General features: G+C 45.1%; 1 protein-coding gene across 1 annotated transcript in view; it reads left to right on the forward strand.

Annotated features, from left to right (window-relative positions):
• LOC146869628 (solute carrier family 60 member 1-like) overlaps positions 1-21,991 on the forward strand; it is a 182,904-nt gene that overhangs the window by 82,426 nt on the left and 78,487 nt on the right. Inside the window, exon 5 of the mRNA XM_085608908.1 lies at positions 4,196-4,311. Within this exon, the coding sequence (XP_085465034.1) occupies positions 4,196-4,311 (116 nt within the window). The remainder of the gene's footprint in view (positions 1-4,195; positions 4,312-21,991) is intronic.

Below are 21,991 nucleotides of genomic sequence, written 5' to 3' on the forward strand. Positions count from 1 at the left end.
CTTGACCCCGCCAAAGCACATACAAACCATCCTTCCTAATCTACACAGAGAACCTCCTCATAATCTTACAGTCATCAATAAAGACAATCTCACGTGTGTGAATCTCACCCAGACTCCTTCAGCCACTAATCCTCCACGTTTGAAATGTGTACTACTCAATTGCAGGTCTGCCAGTAAACATGCCTCCGAAATATTCGACTTAATTCAATACAATGATCTTGACATCATCATCCTTACTGAATCCTGGCTAAATCCAGCCTCCACTCCTATTTTAGACCTCCTTGTACCGCCTACTCACGACATAATCAGGCTAGACAGAGTTAGGAAGCATGGAGGGGGCCGAGCCTGCATTCACAGAAACACACTTTCGATTTCCCACATAGAGTCCTCTTCGCCCTCTGCCTGTGAATATCTTTGTCTCAACATCGCAAGTAACAACCGGCCGGTCTGCAAACTTCACACCTTTTTTTTCACCCTCCTGGAGACAACCTCCTTTTCATTGAACAAATAATGGAGATCATCTCGAGTAATGTCGACTCAGTCATCTCCCAAATCTTTCTGGGCGATTTCAATCTCCACTGGTCTAATCATAATGACCAAGCGGTTACTTGCCTTAAAGACTTTCTGAAGGATCATGATCTTAAGCAGCACTGTGACTAACCAACACACAACAAAGGTGAAACTTTAGACCTCATTATCTCGAAAGGGCAGTCCATCACACTGGAATCCATTACTCCTTGCGTTTGGTCAGACCACCACTGCATTCTCTTCTATATCAATATGGAGGTGAAGTCGAGGAAGGCTCATCCAATGAAATCCAAGATCTTGAAAAGGGATTTCAGATCTATAAACCCAGCTGAATCAGCTGCCCACTGTAAAACTGCCCTCTCCTCCCAAGCCGACCTGAGTGAGGTTCAGTTACTCACCGACAGTTACAACTCGACCATCTCTAACATCTTGGATGACATTGCACCACTCCAACTAAAAAATACTTCAACAAAAAAATCCAAACCATGGTATAATTACAATCTAAACACAGAACGGCGCAACCTCAGGGCAGCTGAACGAGCCTGGAAGTCAAATCCCTCCTTGGAACACATAAAATTCCTTAGAGAGGTCAGGAGTATATATAACAAGCAAATCAAGTGCGCTAAAGCAGTTTATTTCAGCAGACAACAAGATCAAGCCGCTAATCGCCCCAAGAAACTCTTCGAACTGGTCAAACAACAATCAATTTCGGGTACAAATCACTCTGTCTCCAATGTCAGCCCACCGTCTGTTGATGAATTTTCAGCTTTCTTCATTGAGAAATCAAGACTCATCTCCAGTGAACTTGCCTCCAAGAAGGCTCTCCTGCCAGTTTCTGGTTCCGCAACTCCTCTGGTCATAGATAAGCCCAACCTCACAAACATGATCATCAAGAACAAGGCCTCATGGAGCACCTTTACCCTATTCAGTGAAAAAGACATCCACAAGATTCTTCAGAACATCAATCCATCCAACCACTTCAGTGATCCATTGCCCCAGTCCATCTTTAAAGAGATCAAGAATGCTCTCATCCCCACATGGACTAGGATAGTAAACGCTTCTCTATCCCAAGGCACGATCCCAGACTGTCTAAAAGCAGCGCAGGTATCACCCATACTAAAAAAACCAACTGCAGAGAATTCTGACCTCAATAATTTCCGTCCCATATCTAACATCCCCACGCTAGCTAAACTACTCGAAAAATGTGTACAATCCCAACTTTGTGCTCACATGGAGAAATTCCAACTCCTCAACCAACATCAATCAGGTTTTCGGAAGGGGCATAGCACAGAATCGGCACTCACACACGATATTGATGACATATTAAATATACTCGATCAAAATGGCTCCTGCCTCCTGATCCTCCTTGATCTTTCCTCCGCATTCGACACGATTAATCACGACAACCTCCTTTCCACTCTGAGGAACAGGATGGGTTTCTCGGGCCTGGTGCTACAATGGTTCTCCTCATTCCTCCTCCACAGAACACAAAGAGTCAAGGCAAACCACTCCCTCTCCCAGCCCTCTCCAGTTCTCATGGGTGTACCCCAAGGGTCCGCCCTCTCTCCTATCCTTTTCAACCTCTTTTTGGAACCTCTAGCTAATTCTCTAAATGACATGAACATTCCCTTCCATATGTACACGGACGACACACAACTTTACCTGAAAATCTCATCCATGGACAACATCATTTCACTCAATTCTACATTGACGTCTACTCAAAATTGGTTAACTGAGAATCACCTCCTGCTCAACACTTCCAAAACTGAATTCCTTCTCATCTCTCCTCCGAACCACTCCCTCAAGCTAGACCTTTGGCTGTCTCACCTCACTGCTTTCAATTGCACCCCTCTCATAATAGACTCTGCCAAATCCCTCGGAATCACCTTGGACAAGCACCTGAATATGAAAAATCATATTAGCAACGTATGTAAGGGAGCTAATCACCTGACGAGGACACTCAGAAATATCAAGCCCTTCCTTCCACAACATGACTTCAAACAAGCAGTCCAAGCACTGGTCTTGCCGAGGCTAGATTATGGCAGCGCTACGCTCTGTGGCCCTCCCAAGTACACCCTGGCACCACCGAGGTCAGCACTGAACGCTGCGGCCAGATTAGTTACTGGTACCAAAAGAAACCAGCACATCTCCCCAGTCCTTAAGTCTCTTAAATGGTTGCCCTACGAAGCCCGAATCCAGTTTAAGATTATCGTTCTAGCGCACAAAGCCTTGCATGACAACACACCCAAGTACCTTGCACAAAAGCTTGAATTATCATGTGGTAAGAGAGCTTCAAGAAGCACTAACAACTTCCTCCTGAAACCACGTATCATGAATAAAAAGAGTACTTGTCATCCTGCTTTTTCAGGTGCTGCACCAAAGATCTGGAACTCTCTTCCCCCGGATTCACGCAGAATATCATGAATAACTGCTTTCAAACTTGAAGCCAAAAGATTCCTAATGAACAAATTCTTACCGTAATTTGGGCGATGTGCATTTGCGCGCAACCTCTGATCCTACAACAGATGTTGATTGACTCTACATACTTTTTACCATCCTGTGCTTCTGCTCTCTGCCCCCTCGGATGTAAGGCTTGCCCCTCGGAGCAGCCTGTTATTGCCCTGTTTATTTCACTACTCGCTGTGTACCACCTGCTTGTGATTATTGTGACTTTAATTGTTTGGTATTCTTATCTGATATCATTACTGGAGCTGTATTCTCCCTCCCTTCTGTTGTGTATCACTGGTATGTGATTTATTTATTTTTCTCTTGTGTGACTAATACTTGTTGGCATTCGTACTTGATATCGTTACAGGAATAGTACTCTCCTTTCCTTCCTTTTGTAAAGCGCTCTGATATCCCTCGGGATCTGGTTCGCGCTATATAAAACTTTATAAAAAATAAAAAATAAAAAAATAAAAAATACTGGCAATGTCTGCAGTTTGCACCAGCTTGTGAATGGGGTGTTAAATCTGTCTCCTCTTTTGATGCGTTAAGGTGGAGATAAATCGGAGATAAGTCCTTGTGAATATCCCCCTTAGAGTGACTCACGAGAAACATTGATACGATAATTTCTGGTAATGAGAATATAAGTTCCGGAGTTTTTCTGATAATGATTCCTCCCCTGTCATTATAGTTTATGGAAAGGAGAAAAAATAAAAAATGTCCTGGTCCTGGTAATCAACTAACTCATACATTTAAAATTTTTTTACAATCCAATGACTTGTTCAAATTGTACCTTATTCTGCATTATACCTGGAAAGTATATAGATAAACTGTATTGTAATATGTAAGCGGTCATAGGACTGATGTGGTATATTATGGTGTTAATTGTGGTGTATCTTTATCAGACCGCCTTGAGGTAGTTCCTTCTTGCGGAATGAAACAAGTTGGCTGTAGATTGGATGGTATTATGATGGGACACATAAAATATTCTTTTTAATGAACAAATGAAGTGACTGGGATGTATTTTTGACTGTCATGTGAATCTCCGAAAAACAGAACTGCTTGAAAAGTGATTGATAAATAATTGGCCATTCACCAGAATGGTGAGCGACTCATGCAAGAGCCTATTGCTAAATAATGTCAAGAGGCACGCTGAGTTCTGATTGGACGATGATACTCCTTCCACTTGACGCTCATGACTGTATCATCCTTCTCTCCCCAGACTACGAGGACATACTATCCTGCTGCCAGAAAAAGAACTACAGCGGGGCATCGTTTTGCTACTTTGCTGTCCATGTCGTGGGGGCCCTCGTCCTGTTCATGAGTGATGGGATTCTGGTAGGTTGTGCCGTGCATGCCTTTTACAGGAGGACACTTGTCACCTCTACCGCTTTCCTTGATTCTCGTATATCACAGTTTTCATATGAGGACAGAAAGTCATTGGAAGTTGGGGAGGAGACATTGTGAACAAACAGCTGCACCCAGGAGTCAGCATGTTAAGTCTGTATTTATACTATATTCCAGCTAAATTACATAGGGAGGGGGATAGGAAGCCTGATGCCAAGTGTCACCGACGTGGAGAACTTTACCCTGATATCATGCATGTGTTTTGCACATGTCCAGTGTTAAACCAGTGGCATAGCAAGAGGGGGCGGGGGGGGGGGCAGTCCGCCCCAGGTGGCACAAGGTTTGGCGGCTGCGGCCTCCCCCCTTAACTCTTACCTGCGGCCGTCGCAGGGCAGCCACAGCAGAAATCGCCAGCACCCAACCCCGATTTTACATCATAAAGCCATTTCAGGGTGGCCTCGGCAGGGACCGCCACGTGCAGCAAAAGGTCTAGCTACCCCACTGTGTTAAACTCTAACATTGATGGAGCAGGGGCTTTCATCAGCATGGTACTAAAACTGCAGACTGAGCTCACTCCCCAACTGATGCTGTTAGGGATTGTTGAAGGTGTTGGGCGCCGAAAAAGGCCATTTAAACTTTGTTTTTGTAGCCATGGAAGTGGCCCGTATGTGCATAGAATCAGTATGGCTGGGTACTGTCCTTCCAACTTTTCCAGAATAGAGGACACAGCTTTTTTCAATGTATAATCTGGAAAAGAGCTTATCTGAAAGTAAAGGCAGTGAGGTGAGGAAACGCGGAGCTTTGATATGGTCCCCACTGTCTGATTGGAATGAGAACACAGGGGGGCATGGAGTCAACCTGCCCACATGTGGGATCGGATTCATGTCCCCACCTTTGCAGAGTAGGATGCTGCATTTGTTTCCTTTTTACTTTTGTTAGCCTTTAAATATAAAATCTGCAATTCTGACTGTGCCACAATGGATTGTATCATGTAACATTTTTTTAACATGGTAATCATTATAAGAATTGAGATTATGCACTTTATTGTTCTGTAAATTTGAGGCATCAAGCCATATATGCCTGTTGATAATTGAAACTATCCACTTTATTATTATGTAAAACTCGATGCATCACGTCATATTTACCTGTTGCTAATGTTACATGAAATGTACGTTATAGGGGAACGAATGTATAGTTTTTTTAACCCCACCCCTCCCAGGGTAGATTGCTGTATTAGTTTCCTTTCTTTTTTTCGCCTTATTTTTTTACTGTCATTCTGACTGTGCCCCCATGGATTGCTTTATGTGATTTACTTGAACATGGTAATAATTAAGACTATTCACTTTATCATCATGTGATACCCGAGGTATCTTGCCATATGTACATGCAGCTAATGCTGCTAACGAAATGTAAAGTTTTTATAGGTTAAAAATAAATGTTCCCTTTGGTAAGAACTGCAAGAGATGGTTTATACTCGATCTGCGACCACATTCATACTTAACACAATTGACTCTCCACTCAGGATATTTAAAGCACTTATATTCACACAGGTAGATATAAATAAGAAATCCTCTTAATAAATAAAAATAAACAAATTTTAAATCCACATGGACAATATCATAAAAACTTTAAAAACATTTATTCCTAGATGAAGTTTTTCCTATATCTAAAAAGGAGACTTCCTGCCCACACTAACAGCCTTGTGTGTGTGCGTGTCCATTATTGCTGCTTTAGTCCAGGCCATGCATGTGTGGCCACATAATACTGGTGACAAGGGTGGGTGTATGCCTGAAGTGGTCGCTTTCCCCACACTGTAGGACCCTCACCTCTGCCCTGCATGCCTGATCTTGACGTTGTGCGGAAGACTGTCCCTGCTGGCTGAACCGCAGTGTGCCCCCGCCGCCGCTGGCATCGCGCAGCAGCATCAAGACGACGCCGATACCCGGAAGCGCACCATGCCCTTCCTGCACTGGAGCGAAGGTACCGTGCCCCAGCTAGCGGCCTGCTCCGATTCTGCAGCCCGGGATTGTCACATGCAGCCGAATCACCGCCAGGCCCGGAGCATGCGCAGCTCTGTCAGCCGGCTATCAGTGGTCTGCTGTGAGGCCACGAGCAGCCACCACTGCCCCCTCACAGCCTGAAACAAGTGGCAGGGTGCGCCCTGCATTACTGACTGCTGAAACATTGCTGGCGCAGAGGCCCATGAACAGGGGGAGGAAATGCACGCTCCTCACCTCCCCTAGCAGCAGGAAGAGCAGCATCTGAGAGTGCACACAAGGACAGTGAGAGGACACTCATATCTGGGGGGGGGAGGACACACGCCTCTCCTCAGCATAAGAAGCAGAAGTTGAAGGCAGTTGGTGATGTCACAGTGGGAGTTGCAAGGCCCACCACCCAAGCATGTTGGACCCAGCAGCACAAGCGGCCCCACCCAATGCAAGACAGTTGCAACCAGCAGCGCAACCGGTATCTCACCACTCCCAAATCAGCGCTCTGCCCCCATTCAGTGAGCTAATTGACCCGGCCACTGCGTCCCCCAGAAGGAACGTCTGGATTGGCAGGTTGGACAACTACTTTACTGCCACAATGGAAACGGACGGCACGGTCAAGAGGTCGGTACTGCTACACTTTGCAGGGGAGGAAATTTACAAACTGTTTGCGCACCTGCCAACCACAAGGGTGCCCACTGTCTACGATGCGGCAGTCAGGGCTCTGAACGCGCATTTTGATCCCCTACTAAACCCCAACTATGAGCGTTTTAAGCTCCGACAAGCACATCAGAGAGAGGGGGAGTCAATGGACGCCTTCCACGCGCGTCTAAGGGAACTGGCGAGCACATGTACCGACAATGATCAAAACAAGGAGGTGAGAGCCCAAATCATACAGGGATGCAGTAACAAAAACCTGCGGACTCTCATCCTGAGACAACCGGGAATCACTCTTGAGAACATCCTTCTCTTGGCACGGTCACATGACCTATCGGAGGCCAGAGCAACCCCAATGGACATCGCAATCACCCAACAGGTGGAGAAGACGGTGGCAGTCAAAACTGAAAGAGCAGATGCTGTGCGCACGCAGAACAGGGGCGGCCGCGGGAGGTGGCCGAACAGAAACTCACAAGGGTCACAGTGCGGGTACTGTGGAAAAGAGGAACATCCACAAGAAGAAGGCCCCCGCATAAGGCAGGATGTGCTCGAAATGCAGCACCCCCAATCACTTTGCGAGTGTATGCAGAGGAGGACCTCGGGCCGAGGGGCTCACGGAAGAAGACCACCTTCCAAGGCAGTGAGACACCTGTTGTTGGAGGAGTCAGACGGTTGTAAACAACCCAAAACACCAGCGCAGCACAGACAATACTTGGAATATTCCTCCACCGAAGATGATGGAGAATGCTACCTCATTTCCTTCGCCAGTGATCTCAAACAGTGGAGGCGCCCACAGCCCACATGCGCCTTTGAGATTGCAGGTTCGCCAGTCACGGTTCTGATCGACACAGGGGCGTCCGTGAACGTGATAGGGTGTCAGCAGTACAAACGGCTGAATCCAAGACCGGTACTGACCCCGTCGCATGTGAAAATCCTGACGTATGGCAGCCAGACGCCATTACCTCTCAAAGGCAAGATGATGGTACAGGTCAAGTCGGAAAATCACAAGATCATCACAACATTCCACGTGGTAGACAGAGAAGCAGACATATTGGTGGGAAGCCACACGGCTGAAGACCTTGGTTTTGTCACATTCGCCAATGCAGTCAGGACACTGCAGACCGAAGATATACTAGAATTATTCCCACAGTTGTTCAAAGGCCTCGGGTGCATGAAGAGGCCACCTGTGAAGCTACACATTGATAAGGCGGTAAAACCAGTCACCTTGCGACACCAGCGCATACCGTTTCATCTGCGTCCGCTCGTGAAGCAAGAGTTGCAGAACCTCGACCAGCAAGGGGTCATAGAGAAAGTTACGGGGCCAACGCCATGGGTGTTTGCCAAAAAACCGAAGCAGCCAGGAACAGTCAGACTCTGCATTGACATGCGCATGCCCAATCAAGCGATAAAGCGGGAGAGGCACCTGACGCCAACAGTTGACAACATCTTGGCTGATCTCAACGGGTCCCGCTGGTTCCCCAAGCTAGACCTTAACGCCAGATACCACCAGTTGAGGCTAGCGGCGGAGAGTCGATAAATCATGACTTTCTTGACCCACCTGGGATTACGTCGCTACAAAAGGCTGAGCTTTGGGATTTCATTGTCGACGGAAATGCAGTCAGAGAAGTGCTGTCAGGACTTCAAGGAGTGCTGAACGTCAGTGATATAAATCAAGCAGTGACTCTTAAAGTGCTTCACTTTTTACGCTTCAATTCCCTAACTTTAGTAAATAGCTTGAGGTGTGGTTCTGACTTTCTGCAGGAGGTTGAAGCTCTAAAACTCAAACTTTCTGGAGTTGAAAAAAATGTGAATCTATATTATAGATGCAAGAGAATACTTCAATTACAATATTTCTTTGCATGTTTATAACTATCTTCTTTGATTTATAAAGTGATCTGTGCTTTGAATAATTCTAACTATAGCAAGTTATTCAGTTGTAACATAAGTAATGCATGTTAGCATTGGACCTTCCCTTGTAACAAAAAGCATTCACTTGCCAACCATTGTCAATAGCTTAATACTATACTGTGATTAAAGGAAACATAAACAGGCCTATACAAACAGGAATCATCCTTACCCCTTTTGTTGAAAAATAGTGCAGGCTGGATTTCCTATCCGAGGAAAGGACGACTCACGAAAAACACAATGTTCAAAATGTCAAAGTCTAAATCCTTGAATGCATTGCTATACCAGAATACTTCTCTGAATACTAAGTCTTTGATAGAACCAGTCATAGTATTTGTAATCTAACTATGGTAACATGAATCTGGATGAAGCAATTAATTATCTTGACTGCCTAGCAAAGAATCCTATGAAACATGAGGAACATACATGCAACAAATCCAAGATGGCTGCCACCATTGCAAGCCTTGTGAGAGTCTTGTGACACCCCAGGTGTGATGCAGCGTGGGATTTTAAATCCTCCCTTCGTCACAGATCAAATATCACCCTAGCACATTCACTCAATACATTCATTGGTGGGGCCCATAACACCAACACTCACACTTCATTGATCCGTTCTCACTGGAGAGATAAATTGTCTAAACGCTGACATGAAAGGAATACCTTTCATGTCTTATTCTAATTTCTCTAAATAAATCACCCGACACATTTGTTCTTTAGAATGATAACTTCGCTTATCTAATCAATTTCAATTTCAATAAGTCATAAACCAAATCACCGAACATCATATTTACCTAATCTGGCTATTAGACGTCCTCTAAGTCAATCAAGTCATGGTAAAGTCTTTAAATCATCAAAGTCAGGCAGCAATTCAGTCTTTCAAAGATTCAGGATAACAGCTGTCCAGCAGTGTCACCGTCCTCTCCGTCAGCATAACGTCAGGAAAAAGGAAAGTTCGCTCAAAAAGAAGGAGATTTTTTTTTCGCTTTGTCTACCCACTTTTATAATGAAACTAACGTCAAAATGTAACAAAAATCAGTTTTAGGCAGTCCTGATTGGCTGGTTTGGGGTCATTCGGTAAAGTTCTCACAAAGTCCGTTAGGTTAAGTCATCACACATGCTGGTTCCAGTTTTAAAGACAGTCCTTTGTTTCGTGAATTTGGCGATTCTCCCAGTGTGACCTTGATGGGTACATCTTGCCTGGGATCAGGACGAGGCCACTGTTGCTGGCGGTGGCGCAGGCGCTCTTCACCCGAAACCTCGTGAAACTGTAGTATCACGTCCTGTGTCTCAGTCAGCCATCTTTTCTTAGGCCCAAATGGTCAACTTAAGCAAAACAAACACAAAACATAATTAAAACATTGAAATGACTAATAAAATGTTAAACCCTCACTAATTCCCCTATGTGTAAGTAATTATCTAGCATGATAGCAACATTCAAAGCGTTTATATTCACCCAGTGATGTCATCTGGAGCAATTTACAATTACGTCACAAAAGCAACATACATCATGCAATATTCTAATTTTCTACCATTAATATGCATACATATATTAGTATACAGTTAGTTTAGCCATGCATATGCAAATCCCACGTGTAATTCTTTGGTTAATATAATTGGTGAGTTATCACTTCAAACAGATTAATAATATTACAATTAATAGATTATTTGGATTAATATAAACAAGCAGAAATGGGGGGGGGGTATACAAAATTTTGTACTACCCGCTCCAGCAATCCCCCCTTTGGTGATTATATCACCACACCATCAAAATTTTATATCCCTTTTACGGAATTTCAAAGTGATTTCTTGTTTTTATTCATAATTCAGTTTCCCCTGTCTCTTCTCTTTTTGCCGATTTATACATACTCTCCTTAATTTCTTCCAATTCTATCTCATCAAATTCTCTCTCTTGTTTAACGTCTTTTCTCCTTAAATTTTCTCTTTTTGACTTTTTCTGGTTTTTATTCTTTTTACAACAAATACACCCTAATCTTATCATTAATACTATAAAAATCACACATGTTAATGGAAATAATATCTTACCTTAAAAGGTACTACCTAAATTTACTAAGACATTTTTAATAGCTGATATCTTTCATCCGATCTTTTCCCATACACCTTCAACCTCCAGTGGCGCAATTTCGTCATGCAATTCTGTAAAAGTTTTAATATAGATTTTCAAATCTTTACTTTCGTCAGGAATGTAAGTACAACAATGTTGAACTTTCAGCATTCCACAGACTCCACCCTCTTTTGCCAATAATATATCAAGGGCAAATCGATTTTGCATTACCATAGCACGCATCGCAACCATTTCAGTGTTTACCAATAAAAATCCTCCAGCAGTGCTTGTTGACAAGCGATCCACTACTGTTGAAAGTCTTCTAATTTTGTTTGCATTCAGAGATATTCCCACTGCCGGTATCAATGCTCCAAAAATATCACCTACAATTTCTGCCCAAGATTCTCTCTTACTACGTACTAAATTACTACCTAAGTTATGTACACCATCTTCTCCTCTATCCATGTGAAAAATCTTTGGAAAAACCAGGCCTACATAACATGTGCCATACCAATGATCTGGCAAACAATAATATGCCCTGTTCCCACAAATAAAATATAATCCAGGAAAAACTGTATCTTTTCCACCTTTAAATCCCCATCCACCCATGATTCGGTATGTATCATGGCACTCACCATTACCTACAAAATAATTATCATATGCAGTTTGATTCCTTCTAATATACAATTTTCCTTTCTGAGGCCAATTTAAAGCCATAGTTGGACTTGTTTCCCCTTTCAAGTGTTTTTCCATCTCTACATCCCATACTGTTTTCTCCACTTTTCCCTCTAAAGCCTTTCTTGCATTTTCAGTCTCCTTTCTTCAACCATATCTAAAAATGTATTTTCCTCTTTCTTTAAACTGCAAGTCAAATTGTTTTTAAATATGTGTTCTAATGTTAGTTCTTTAGTCTCTAAGAAAAATTCACCTAACACCTTTGCAGGTTTTACCTTATTTAACTTGTTAATTGACGGTACTTGTGAAAATATAGTATCTACATCTGAAAAATAATATTCTAATTTTCCTGTTTGATAAAATAAACTAGCTATTACACTACATGTTATTCCATTAGTTACTGGAAGGTGATGATAAGTCGCTCCCTCCGATACAGAAGCAGGTAATTGCATACAGACGTAGCAGTCCCTTACATCCATTGTTTTTACATATTCATATAACAATTTCGAAAACACATTATTAGAAAAATTAGTTATAGACCTGTCTTTATGTAAATAGTTTTTATCTATTCTGGAGACAGTGATCACCCTGTCTGACAACAACCATGGATCACTTTGGCTAGTAAGATTCAGGGGGAGCATTTTTCTACCTGGAGGCAGCGCCGGAGGAGGCTGCACAGCCACAGTTCATCCGCCATCCTGCTGACGTTGACCCGGAGTGGCTCAGGAGCCCAGTAGCTGTGGTCACCCCCGCCGCCGCGCTTCTGACACCGCGCGGCCGCGGAGTGGGGCAGACTACACTACCCAGCCTGCACAGCGACACCGCCCACTGCCTGGTTCCCGCGCCTGGAGGCCTTCAAAAGAGGACAGCTCCCACTGGGGAGCGGGGAGTATTTTTCTACCTGGAGGCAGCGCCGGAGGAGGCTGCACAGCCACAGTTCATTCGCCATCCTGCTGACATTGACCCGGAGTAGCTCAGGAGCCCAGTAGCTGTGGTCACCCCCGCCGCCGCGCTTCTGACACCGCGCGGCCGCGGAGTGGGGCAGACTACACTACCCAGCCTGCACAGCGACACCGCCCACTGCCTGGTTCCCGCGCCTGGAGGCCTTCAAAAGAGGACAGCTTCCTCCGCATCGTGGACGCGCGCGGGCGGCGCCGGGCTGAGGCCGTCAGGGGCAGGAGGAGGCAGGGCTGGGCTACCCCCTTTCGCTGTGTCCGTCGGGACATCATTGCAAAGTTACACCAATGGTCTGAAGATAACTGTCCCCCCACCGCTCCTCAAGGTACTGTCAATATTATCAAACAGCATAGTCACATCACACCTTCGCCACAGTGCTATCTGTACTGCGTTATTCACTACTTTCCATCTGATTGTAACTGCTCCGCCCTTTGAAAATGGAAACACGTAAAAGTACAGTGGGCACATTGGACGCTTATTTGTTGAGGGCAGAATCCCTAATAATGCAGGAAATACAATCAACAGAAAGGAGGCTCTCTCTAGAACCCCCGGTAAGATGCAACAGAACCGCTGAGGCTTCAAACTCACCCTCACTGCCTAAATCACCTACCTTGACAATCACCACTGAACCCTCTCCCAATCACCTCTCAACTCCACCCGACCGACTTAGACTTCGGCCGAATGTCGACGCACTACAACCAAAGGGCCCCTTAACACGAGGGAAAGGCAAAACTAAAACAAGTACTGGGAATGGGACATATAAAAAAGGCCAGCCTTGCAAAGGGGGAAAGTCCTTACCAACCCCAGTCACCTGCGATATAGGCATACAAACAGAGGAAACCAATCCATCTCCCCACGACCAATTACTTACTCTTGGTGAGACAATTAAGCTAGCAGTGGAAAGCAATGTAAAGACATTACAGTTAGCTGTTAGTCAGGACATCGAAATCAAACTTGGGGAAATGATCTCTCTACTTTCTTCGGTATTTGAGGATAAATTTGCCAACTCACTAAAACTGTTCTCGAAGGCATAACCAAATTAAACCCGACCAACACTCCGCTAGCAACTAGTTACACAAATCCACAACCTAATCGGAACTCATCACTCTTAACTAACCATCTCAATAACCCCAGCGTAAATACTCCTACTCTTCATCCTGCAACCAGACCAATGACAACTCAAGTAACAAAGGGAAATCTAAAACCAAATACTGAATCAGATCCATCTCCGAGTTCTAACGCAGCTCCAAGCCACAATAACAGGGCAGATTGTACCACCATCCCTAACAAAGACCACTTACACTTACCACCAGCTGCCCGGCCATACGTTCTGGTCCTGACAGATGTCCCTTTTTTACAAAAAGATTCCATTGAAACATGGCTTTCGTTAAGGAATAAGGTCACCTACTGGCTCACAAAAAACACCTACTTCCACCCAAGACACACAAACCAGATATTGATGGTGAGGAGAGTGGGATGGATTGGTGACTCTACTAAAAAAAGTTTTGGAGACTGCATAGTCGTAAATTTCAGATCACCAGGTTTAGTCCGTTCTTTACTTAGAATCAATAGGACAATAACACACGATCCCAACCACATTAATATGGCGTCACTTGACTACTTCTATCACAACGAGCAAACAAACACTTATAACGGGAACGGGTCCATCCCTACCCAAAACAGATTTGAACATCTCAGTACACTAGAGGAACTGGACTGACAGCTAACCCCAACGGCCAACCCTGAATCCTTGACTATTACCCCTTTTCCAATTTTACCAACTGCCCAATCTGAGCCACACCTAAGGAAAAAACAGATTTTCCCTTCCTCAACTTACCTAACACCTATAAATCAACAAGGGACAGTACCCAACGCTGAACAGATCAGCATCCCCGAAACTATTTCCCCTTCGATAGTCAGATCACATAGGGAGGGTGACACCAGTACTGGTGTGGTTCCTATCGCACCAAACCAAAACATCTGCAGGATTAACTCTAACTGTAAGAAAATAAACTCATTCTTAAAAATAACTTTTTGGAACATATCAGGCCTTCGCTTAAAGACCCAAAATGAAGAATGGATAAAATTCATTAAAGAATCCGAAATCATTGCTCTCCAGGAGACATGGTTAACAACCCCCTTACATATAAATGGCTTTAAGACTTTTTTCAGCCCAGCACTCCCTTCTACATTGGGCAGAGCAAAGGGCGGATTAACAATATATGTCTCAAATCTAATACCAACCCTGGAGGCTCATATTCTCAAAGCTGAACCACAATACCAGATTATATGTACCACCATAAGTAGAATGCCTCCTATTTTTATCGTCAACTTCTATAATAACCTCCCGGAAGATAGATTTGAAGGGGTTATAAAAGAAATTCGTGTTTCCTTACAAAAACAACTAACCTCCACTAAAGGTAAGGAACCAATAATAATCTGGGGGGGGAGATTTTAATTTAGCATTATGCAAGAGTGCATCAAACGGCAACTGCGGTTACCTGGATCACACACAAAACAATATTCCCCATTTTTTACACTCTCAAAATGGGTCCGTCCTTAACGACAACATGACCCATTTACAATTGGCCTTTGCAAATGAATTTACCACTCCCACTACCCCTTTTGTCCCAACTTTCAATGGTAGAGGTTTATACTCTTGTATCGATTTCATTTTAGTGGGGAATATCTTCCCCAATCTGATCACCGATGTCCATACCCATGATAACGCATTCAGCGATCATTTTCCACTGACAGTCACTATTCAAACCACTGCTCCAAAAAAAAATGCCGAAACATTACTTCATGCAGATCTCATCTCCATGCCTCGTCCAAATGGTTACGCACTGAAATGGTCTAAAATCAATCCTATTGACTTTCTTGAAACTATAATTAATGCAGCCCGCCCAGCTTTCGAAGCCTGCCTCACAGAGACATCGAATCCCGAAGAGATCGTGGCCAACTACGAACTAATAACACTACAGGTTAAGAACGCCCTAACAGTCCAATCCCGGGTACAGAAAATAATAAAGGACAAACCCAAGTTCAGGTGGTTTAACGCAGCATGCTCTAGAGCCCACAAAACCCTTAAGATTGCCCTTAAAAAATCCCCAAGAAACATTTCCGAAATCTCAATAGCTAGGCAAAACTACAACAAGGCAGTAGCATCCAGGAAAAGAGAACTCAAAGAAGAACACTGGATTGCTTTACACAGCAGCTGCCAAAATAAAGACTCGGTAACCTTCTGGGAGATTGTAAACTCCTCTTTCCTGTCAGGACCGAAAGAAAGTGGCACACTTGAGACCACCATCACAGAACAAGAGTGGGTCACCCACTTCTCAAAAATTTTCTCAAAGCCGGCTGGAAACCTAACACACACTCACTATGTACCTACTCCCAGAATTAACCCGCTAAATAGGAACTTTGAGCTCGTAGAGGTAGAGCAGGCCTTGAATGCTAGCAGGTCAGGAAAGGCCCCGGGTCCCGGCGCGGTCCCCATGGACCTATACAAATCAAACATCGACCTTTGGGCCCCCCTGTTATTAAATGTCCTAGAGGCCCTGGGTTATGTAGGACTACCAACCTCCTGGTCTGACTCGATCCTAGTGCCCATATTCAAAAAGGGAAATAGGAACAACCCTATGTGCTATAGACCTATTTCCCTTTTGGACTCTCTCGGCAAAGTAGTAGGTAGAATCCTCTTAGCACGCCTACAAAATTGGGCTGAGACAAACAATATCCTATCCGACCTTCAGTTTGGGTTCAGGGAGGGCAGAGGTACCATAGAGCAGGTCCTCAACCTCTCACTTCTGAGAGGGAAGTATGTCCATGCAAAGGGTGGCAGTCTTTACATGGCATACGTTGACTTATCCGCAGCTTTCGACTGCGTAGATCACACCAAGCTCTGGACCGCAATGACCCAACTGGGCATCGACACCAACCTGGTCAACTATATAAGGGAAATCTACTCGAACACCACCACTAGAGTAAGATATGGCATCGGGGGGCAGCTAACATCATCTTTTGCTATTGAGCGGGGAGTAAGGCAAGGCTGTGTCCTGGCTCCCTTTCTTTTTATCATTTACACGAATGGTCTAGAAGTAGCTCTGCTAAAAGGCAGCCAGGACCAGCCACACATCATACAACGCCCAATCCCCGCACTCTTATATGCGGACGACGCAGTTATACTCGCCCGCACCCCCCTTGAGCTACAACAGGCCTTGGTTAGATATACAGACTTTATGAAACAATTGGATCTAAACATCAACACCAAAAAAACCTTTGTGATGGCATCAGGGAAACACCTGCGTAAAAAGAAAGATATCTATCTATATGACACCAAAATAGAGGACACCACCACCTATCCCTACCTAGGAGTCGTGATAGATAATAAAACTACTTGGAAAAGTGCAATAGAAAACAGAAACTTGCAGTTTCTAAAAGCAACAACGGCCCTGAAAGTGTTTGCCCGGAGGTTGGGAAAAAGAGCGTCAAGGGAAATGCTAGATATCTACAACTCAAAATGCCTTAGCACAGCTATCGTGTCAGTCAGTATCTCAACCTTTTTATTTTATTCGGCCAAACATCATCTTTTGCTGCTCTTTTCAATCTGCTTCCTTTATCATTCTTTTCAGTTCTCCAAGCTCTCTTTCTTAGAACTCGACCTTCAGGTATTTCATCTTTGCTTTCTTCTGACTCTGTTTCAACTTGCGTTTTACTTTCAACAGTTTCTTTTTCCACCACTTCTTTAGTTTTACCTACTTCTGTCCCTCCTCGAATCTCCGTCACGCAATCTTCCTGCTGACTACTTGTACCCGTTTCTAACTGGATGTTGGAGTTCCCTACACCTCCTCGGGGGTTGTTCTGCTTAGGTTTTCGGATCAGATAGAACCCGCTCATCAGAGCCTCACTAACCCAGCCAGAACGTTACCCCCTCCCTAGAACCTGTTTACAATAGTGCAACCACATATATCTACCACCTAAGGACAGGGGATTCCTACTATACATACCAAGACCTCTTATAATCGGCGGCCTCGCGATCCCACACGGATCCAGACCTCTCTGCCCATACGACAGTATCACAAGTGGCGGCCTCGCGATTCCACACGAATCCAGACCTCTCTACCCAGACGGCAGTCTCAGCACGATCGGCGGCCTCGCGATCCCATACGGATCCAGACCTCTCTGCCCATACGACAGTATCACAAGTGGCGGCCTCGCGATTCCACACGAATCCAGACCTCTCTACCCAGACGGCAGTCTCAGCACCAGTATCACAAATGGCGGCCTCGCGATTCCACACGAATCCAGACCTTTCTACCCAGACGGCAGTCTCAGCACAGTCGGCGGCCTCGCGATCCCCTACGGATCCAGACCTCTCTGCCCATACGACAGTATCACAAGTGGCGGCCTCGCGATCCCACACGGATCCAGACCTCTCTACCCAGACGGCAGTCTCAGCACAATCGGCGGCCTCGCGATCCCATACGGATCCAGACCTCTCTGCCCATACGACAGTATCACAAGTGGCGGCCTCGCGATTCCACACGAATCCAGACCTCTCTACCCAGACGGCAGTCTCAGCACAATCGGCGGCCTCGCGATCCCCTACGGATCCAGACCTCTCTGCCCATACGACAGTATCACAAGTGGCGGCCTCGCGATCCCACACGGATCCAGACCTCTCTACCCAGACGGCAGTCTCAGCACAATCGGCGGCCTCGCGATCCCATACGGATCCAGACCTCTCTGCCCATACGACAGTATCACAAGTGGCGGCCTCGCGATTCCACACGAATCCAGACCTCTCTACCCAGACGGCAGTCTCAGCACAATCGGCGGCCTCGCGATCCCCTACGGATCCAGACGTCTCTGCCCATACGACAGTATCACAAGTGGCGGCCTCGCGATCCCACACGGATCCAGACCTCTCTACCCAGACGGCAGTCTCAGCACAATCGGCGGCCTCGCGATCCCATACGGATCCAGACCTCTCTGCCCATACGACAGTATCACAAGTGGCGGCCTCGCGATTCCACACGAATCCAGACCTCTCTACCCAGACGGCAGTCTCAGCACAATCGGCGGCCTCGCGATCCCCTACGGATCCAGACCTCTCTGCCCATACGACAGTATCACAAGTGGCGGCCTCGCGATCCTATACGAATCCAGACCTCTCTACCTAGACGGCAGTCTCATGCGACAGTTCATCCTATGATCACCATATCATACAAAAAGGGAATCAGTCTCACTATTCATCAGATCACACAAGGATTGCCAGTTCGAGCATAGCCTGTTCTCAGGTTCGAGGGGCTCCTCTTTCCCCTATTCAGTTACCACTTACCTGATCAGGGTTAACATCTGTTCATGTAGCCGCAGCTGACTAGAAGAATAGGCTACCCTCTCATACAAGAACACACAGCACATGTTGGTTCACTACAAACTGGGTACTTTATTACTCATTACATACGCAATCACATAACATTACAATATAACACATAACCTGCAAAGGAAAGTGAAAGATTAAGTTGTACACTCTAATAAGAAAGGGTCGACATCACCTTAGTAGTATGTAGCCTGCACTCAGTGGTCATCTAGGTTCCCTTCTCGTCTTTGCCTCGGCTCGCCTGGAATCACCCTTCTCCGAGTCACTGGGACCTCTTCCTTATCGGCTACTCTCTCCTCTCTGGCTATTCTGCTAAGAGAGCATCTGTCTCTTGGTTCTTCTCCGCCTTCAAGATGGCGTCTGTCTTCCCTGGAATAAGTAGTAGCTTTACTGCTAACGGCTAGATGCCGCCTACGGACTGAACATGTAACTGCCTCAGACTTTCACTAATATAGAGGTGCGTTTCCTCATGGAAAATTCCGGCCTGTAACCTGCCGCCCACCAAATTCTCGTACCTCCCCGTACCAAGGACACGTTCCCAGCCGGCCGGCCTGATGTAGTGTCTTCGGCATGAAGAAAAATACAATCCTTCGATAAGGGCCGACCTGAACCGGTTCTCTCCAAGCGAATAACACCTCATAACTAAAACATTACGTTTGACCTAGAAGCATCCCAAGCTGCCGGAGCAGAAAGAAAGATGGAGTCTCTCCCGTTTGAGGCCTACCAGGCCTGAATTCAGCACAGCTCCGTGAAATACCCTCACTACAGGACAGGTTATCCCTAATACTAACGAATCTATCCCCTAGGCTATGTGTGCGAGCCCTGATCTATGGGGAAGAGCACAGAATCATGTCGAAGTGCCTAGTAAATAGGCTCCATTCACTACTCTAACCCTTAGACTTGAATGGTAAGAGACTGAAGTCACATTTAATCATCTTTTCCTCACAAGAAGGCCGGGAAAATCGAGCAGAACAGGGGTCTTCCGCAATAATCCTTCCCTCTCTCTCTGTATCTGGCACCTGTCCATCTAAATGTGTTGTTTCAGGTGGAATTTCTCTCAATATTTCATCTGGCTCTTCCTTCGCATGAATCTCTTTTATTGTCTCTTCACTGTCTTTTTCTTTGATTTTCCCTCGTTTTTCCTTTGAACACTTCACTCCTTGTTCAGTCTCTGAGTCTGAACTGGTATCAGAAATCTGTAACCTTCTTCTCAGGGAAATACTTCTTGGAACATGTGTTAGACTTTGTTCTACTTCCCCCCCTTTCAGGGTTTTCTTTTGTTCTTGGCTTTTCGTCATCTGACTCAGTACTGGATTCTGATTCATCAAAATACTCCTTTTCTGTGCTGTCCACTGGATTTGGAATTCTCAATGTATGGCTTGCATGGATCCAATTTTTCAATCCAGCACACTTTACAGCTGTTGTTGTGGTCAAGATGACTTGTCTTGGTTTTCCCCACCTCGGGACCAAACAGTTTCTTCTTCTGTGAACTTTTATTCTCACCCAGTCCTCTGGGCTTAGATCATGGGCTGGCTTCTTTTCAAGGGTGGTGGCATCCGCGCCAACCTGATGAAACACAGAATGAACTGCGTCAGCCAGGCTTTTACAGTATTCCAACACCAAGTCATCAGTTATAGTCATCAGCTTGTTGACTGGTATAAACACGTGCCGCATGGCTCGTCCCATGATGATTTCATGGGGGCTGAACCCTGTAGTTCTATCTGGAATTGATCTAATAGTCATGAGTACTAGAGGGAAGACATCAGGCAATTTCATACCTGTGGCTAAACACATTTTACCTATCCTGTTTTTGATAGTACCATTCATTTGTTCCACCACACCAGAAGCCTCTGGTCGGTAGGCACAATGTAGTTTTTGTCGTATATTCAATGCTTCACAAATCAGTTTTATGATCTCATTATGAAAATGTCCTCCTCGGTCTGATTGAATTGTCACTGGGAACCCAAATCTAGGGATAAATTCCCTCAAAAGTAATTTTGCCACTGTCATCCCATCATTTCTTCTTGTTGGGAATGCTTCTACCCATCTAGAAAACAGACAGGCCATAACCAAAACATACCTCAGTCTGTTACAGGGAGGCATTTCAATGAAATCCACTTGCATTCTGGTAAAAGGCCCTCCTTCTCAACCTATTGTTCCTAGACTCACTACTGTCTTTCTTCCTGGATTGTATTGCTGACATATTAGGCATCTCTGACAAAGACTTTCTGCTACAAGACTAAATTTTGCATTGTACCAGGTTTGTTTAAATGACCTGACCATAGCATCTCTCCCTATGTGTCCCTGTCCATGATACATCCGTGCCATGGCAGACATCATGCTATCAGGCATGACTGTTCTTCCATCTCGATAGACCCACACATGATCTTTCTCTCTGGGTGCACATCCTGCTTTTACCCACTGCTTCATTTCCTCTTCTCCTGCCTCTTCCTGCAATTGTCTTACTTCTTCCCATGTTCCCACAGTGTTAGTAAACATCAAAGAGCAAGAAATCACCTCTGTTTCCTTAGCTCGATTAATGGAATTCTGATTTCGTGCACAGTATTGTGCCATGTCATTCGCATATTTGTTGCCAGTGGCAATATAATCGCCACTTTGACTATGGGCGGCACACTTCACAACAGCCAATTGCCTAGGCAACTGTATCGACTCAAGCAATTTTCCAACCACTTCAGTATTCTTAATGGGAGTTCCACTCGATGTCAAAAAAGCGTCTCTGCAGCCATATTTGGCCGAAGGCATGTACGACTCCGAATCCATACTGGCTGTCAGTCATCACAGTCACTCTCGTACTCTTTCCAATCTTACATGCTCTAGTCAAAGCGACAAGTTCAGCTACTTGTGCCGATTTTACTCCTTTCAGATATGATGCTTCCATCACTGCTGCAACTGTACATAACGCATAGGCTGCACTTAACTCTCCATCATCTGTTCTCAAACAAGACCTGTCCACAAACAGAACAAAATCACTTTCTGGTAAGGGTACATCTTTTATGTCAGGTCGAGGTTTTGTACAGAAAT

This window comes from Triturus cristatus, chromosome 1_1, assembly GCF_964204655.1.
Source record: "Triturus cristatus chromosome 1_1, aTriCri1.1, whole genome shotgun sequence".
In the NCBI taxonomy this organism is placed as follows: domain Eukaryota; kingdom Metazoa; phylum Chordata; class Amphibia; order Caudata; family Salamandridae; genus Triturus; species Triturus cristatus.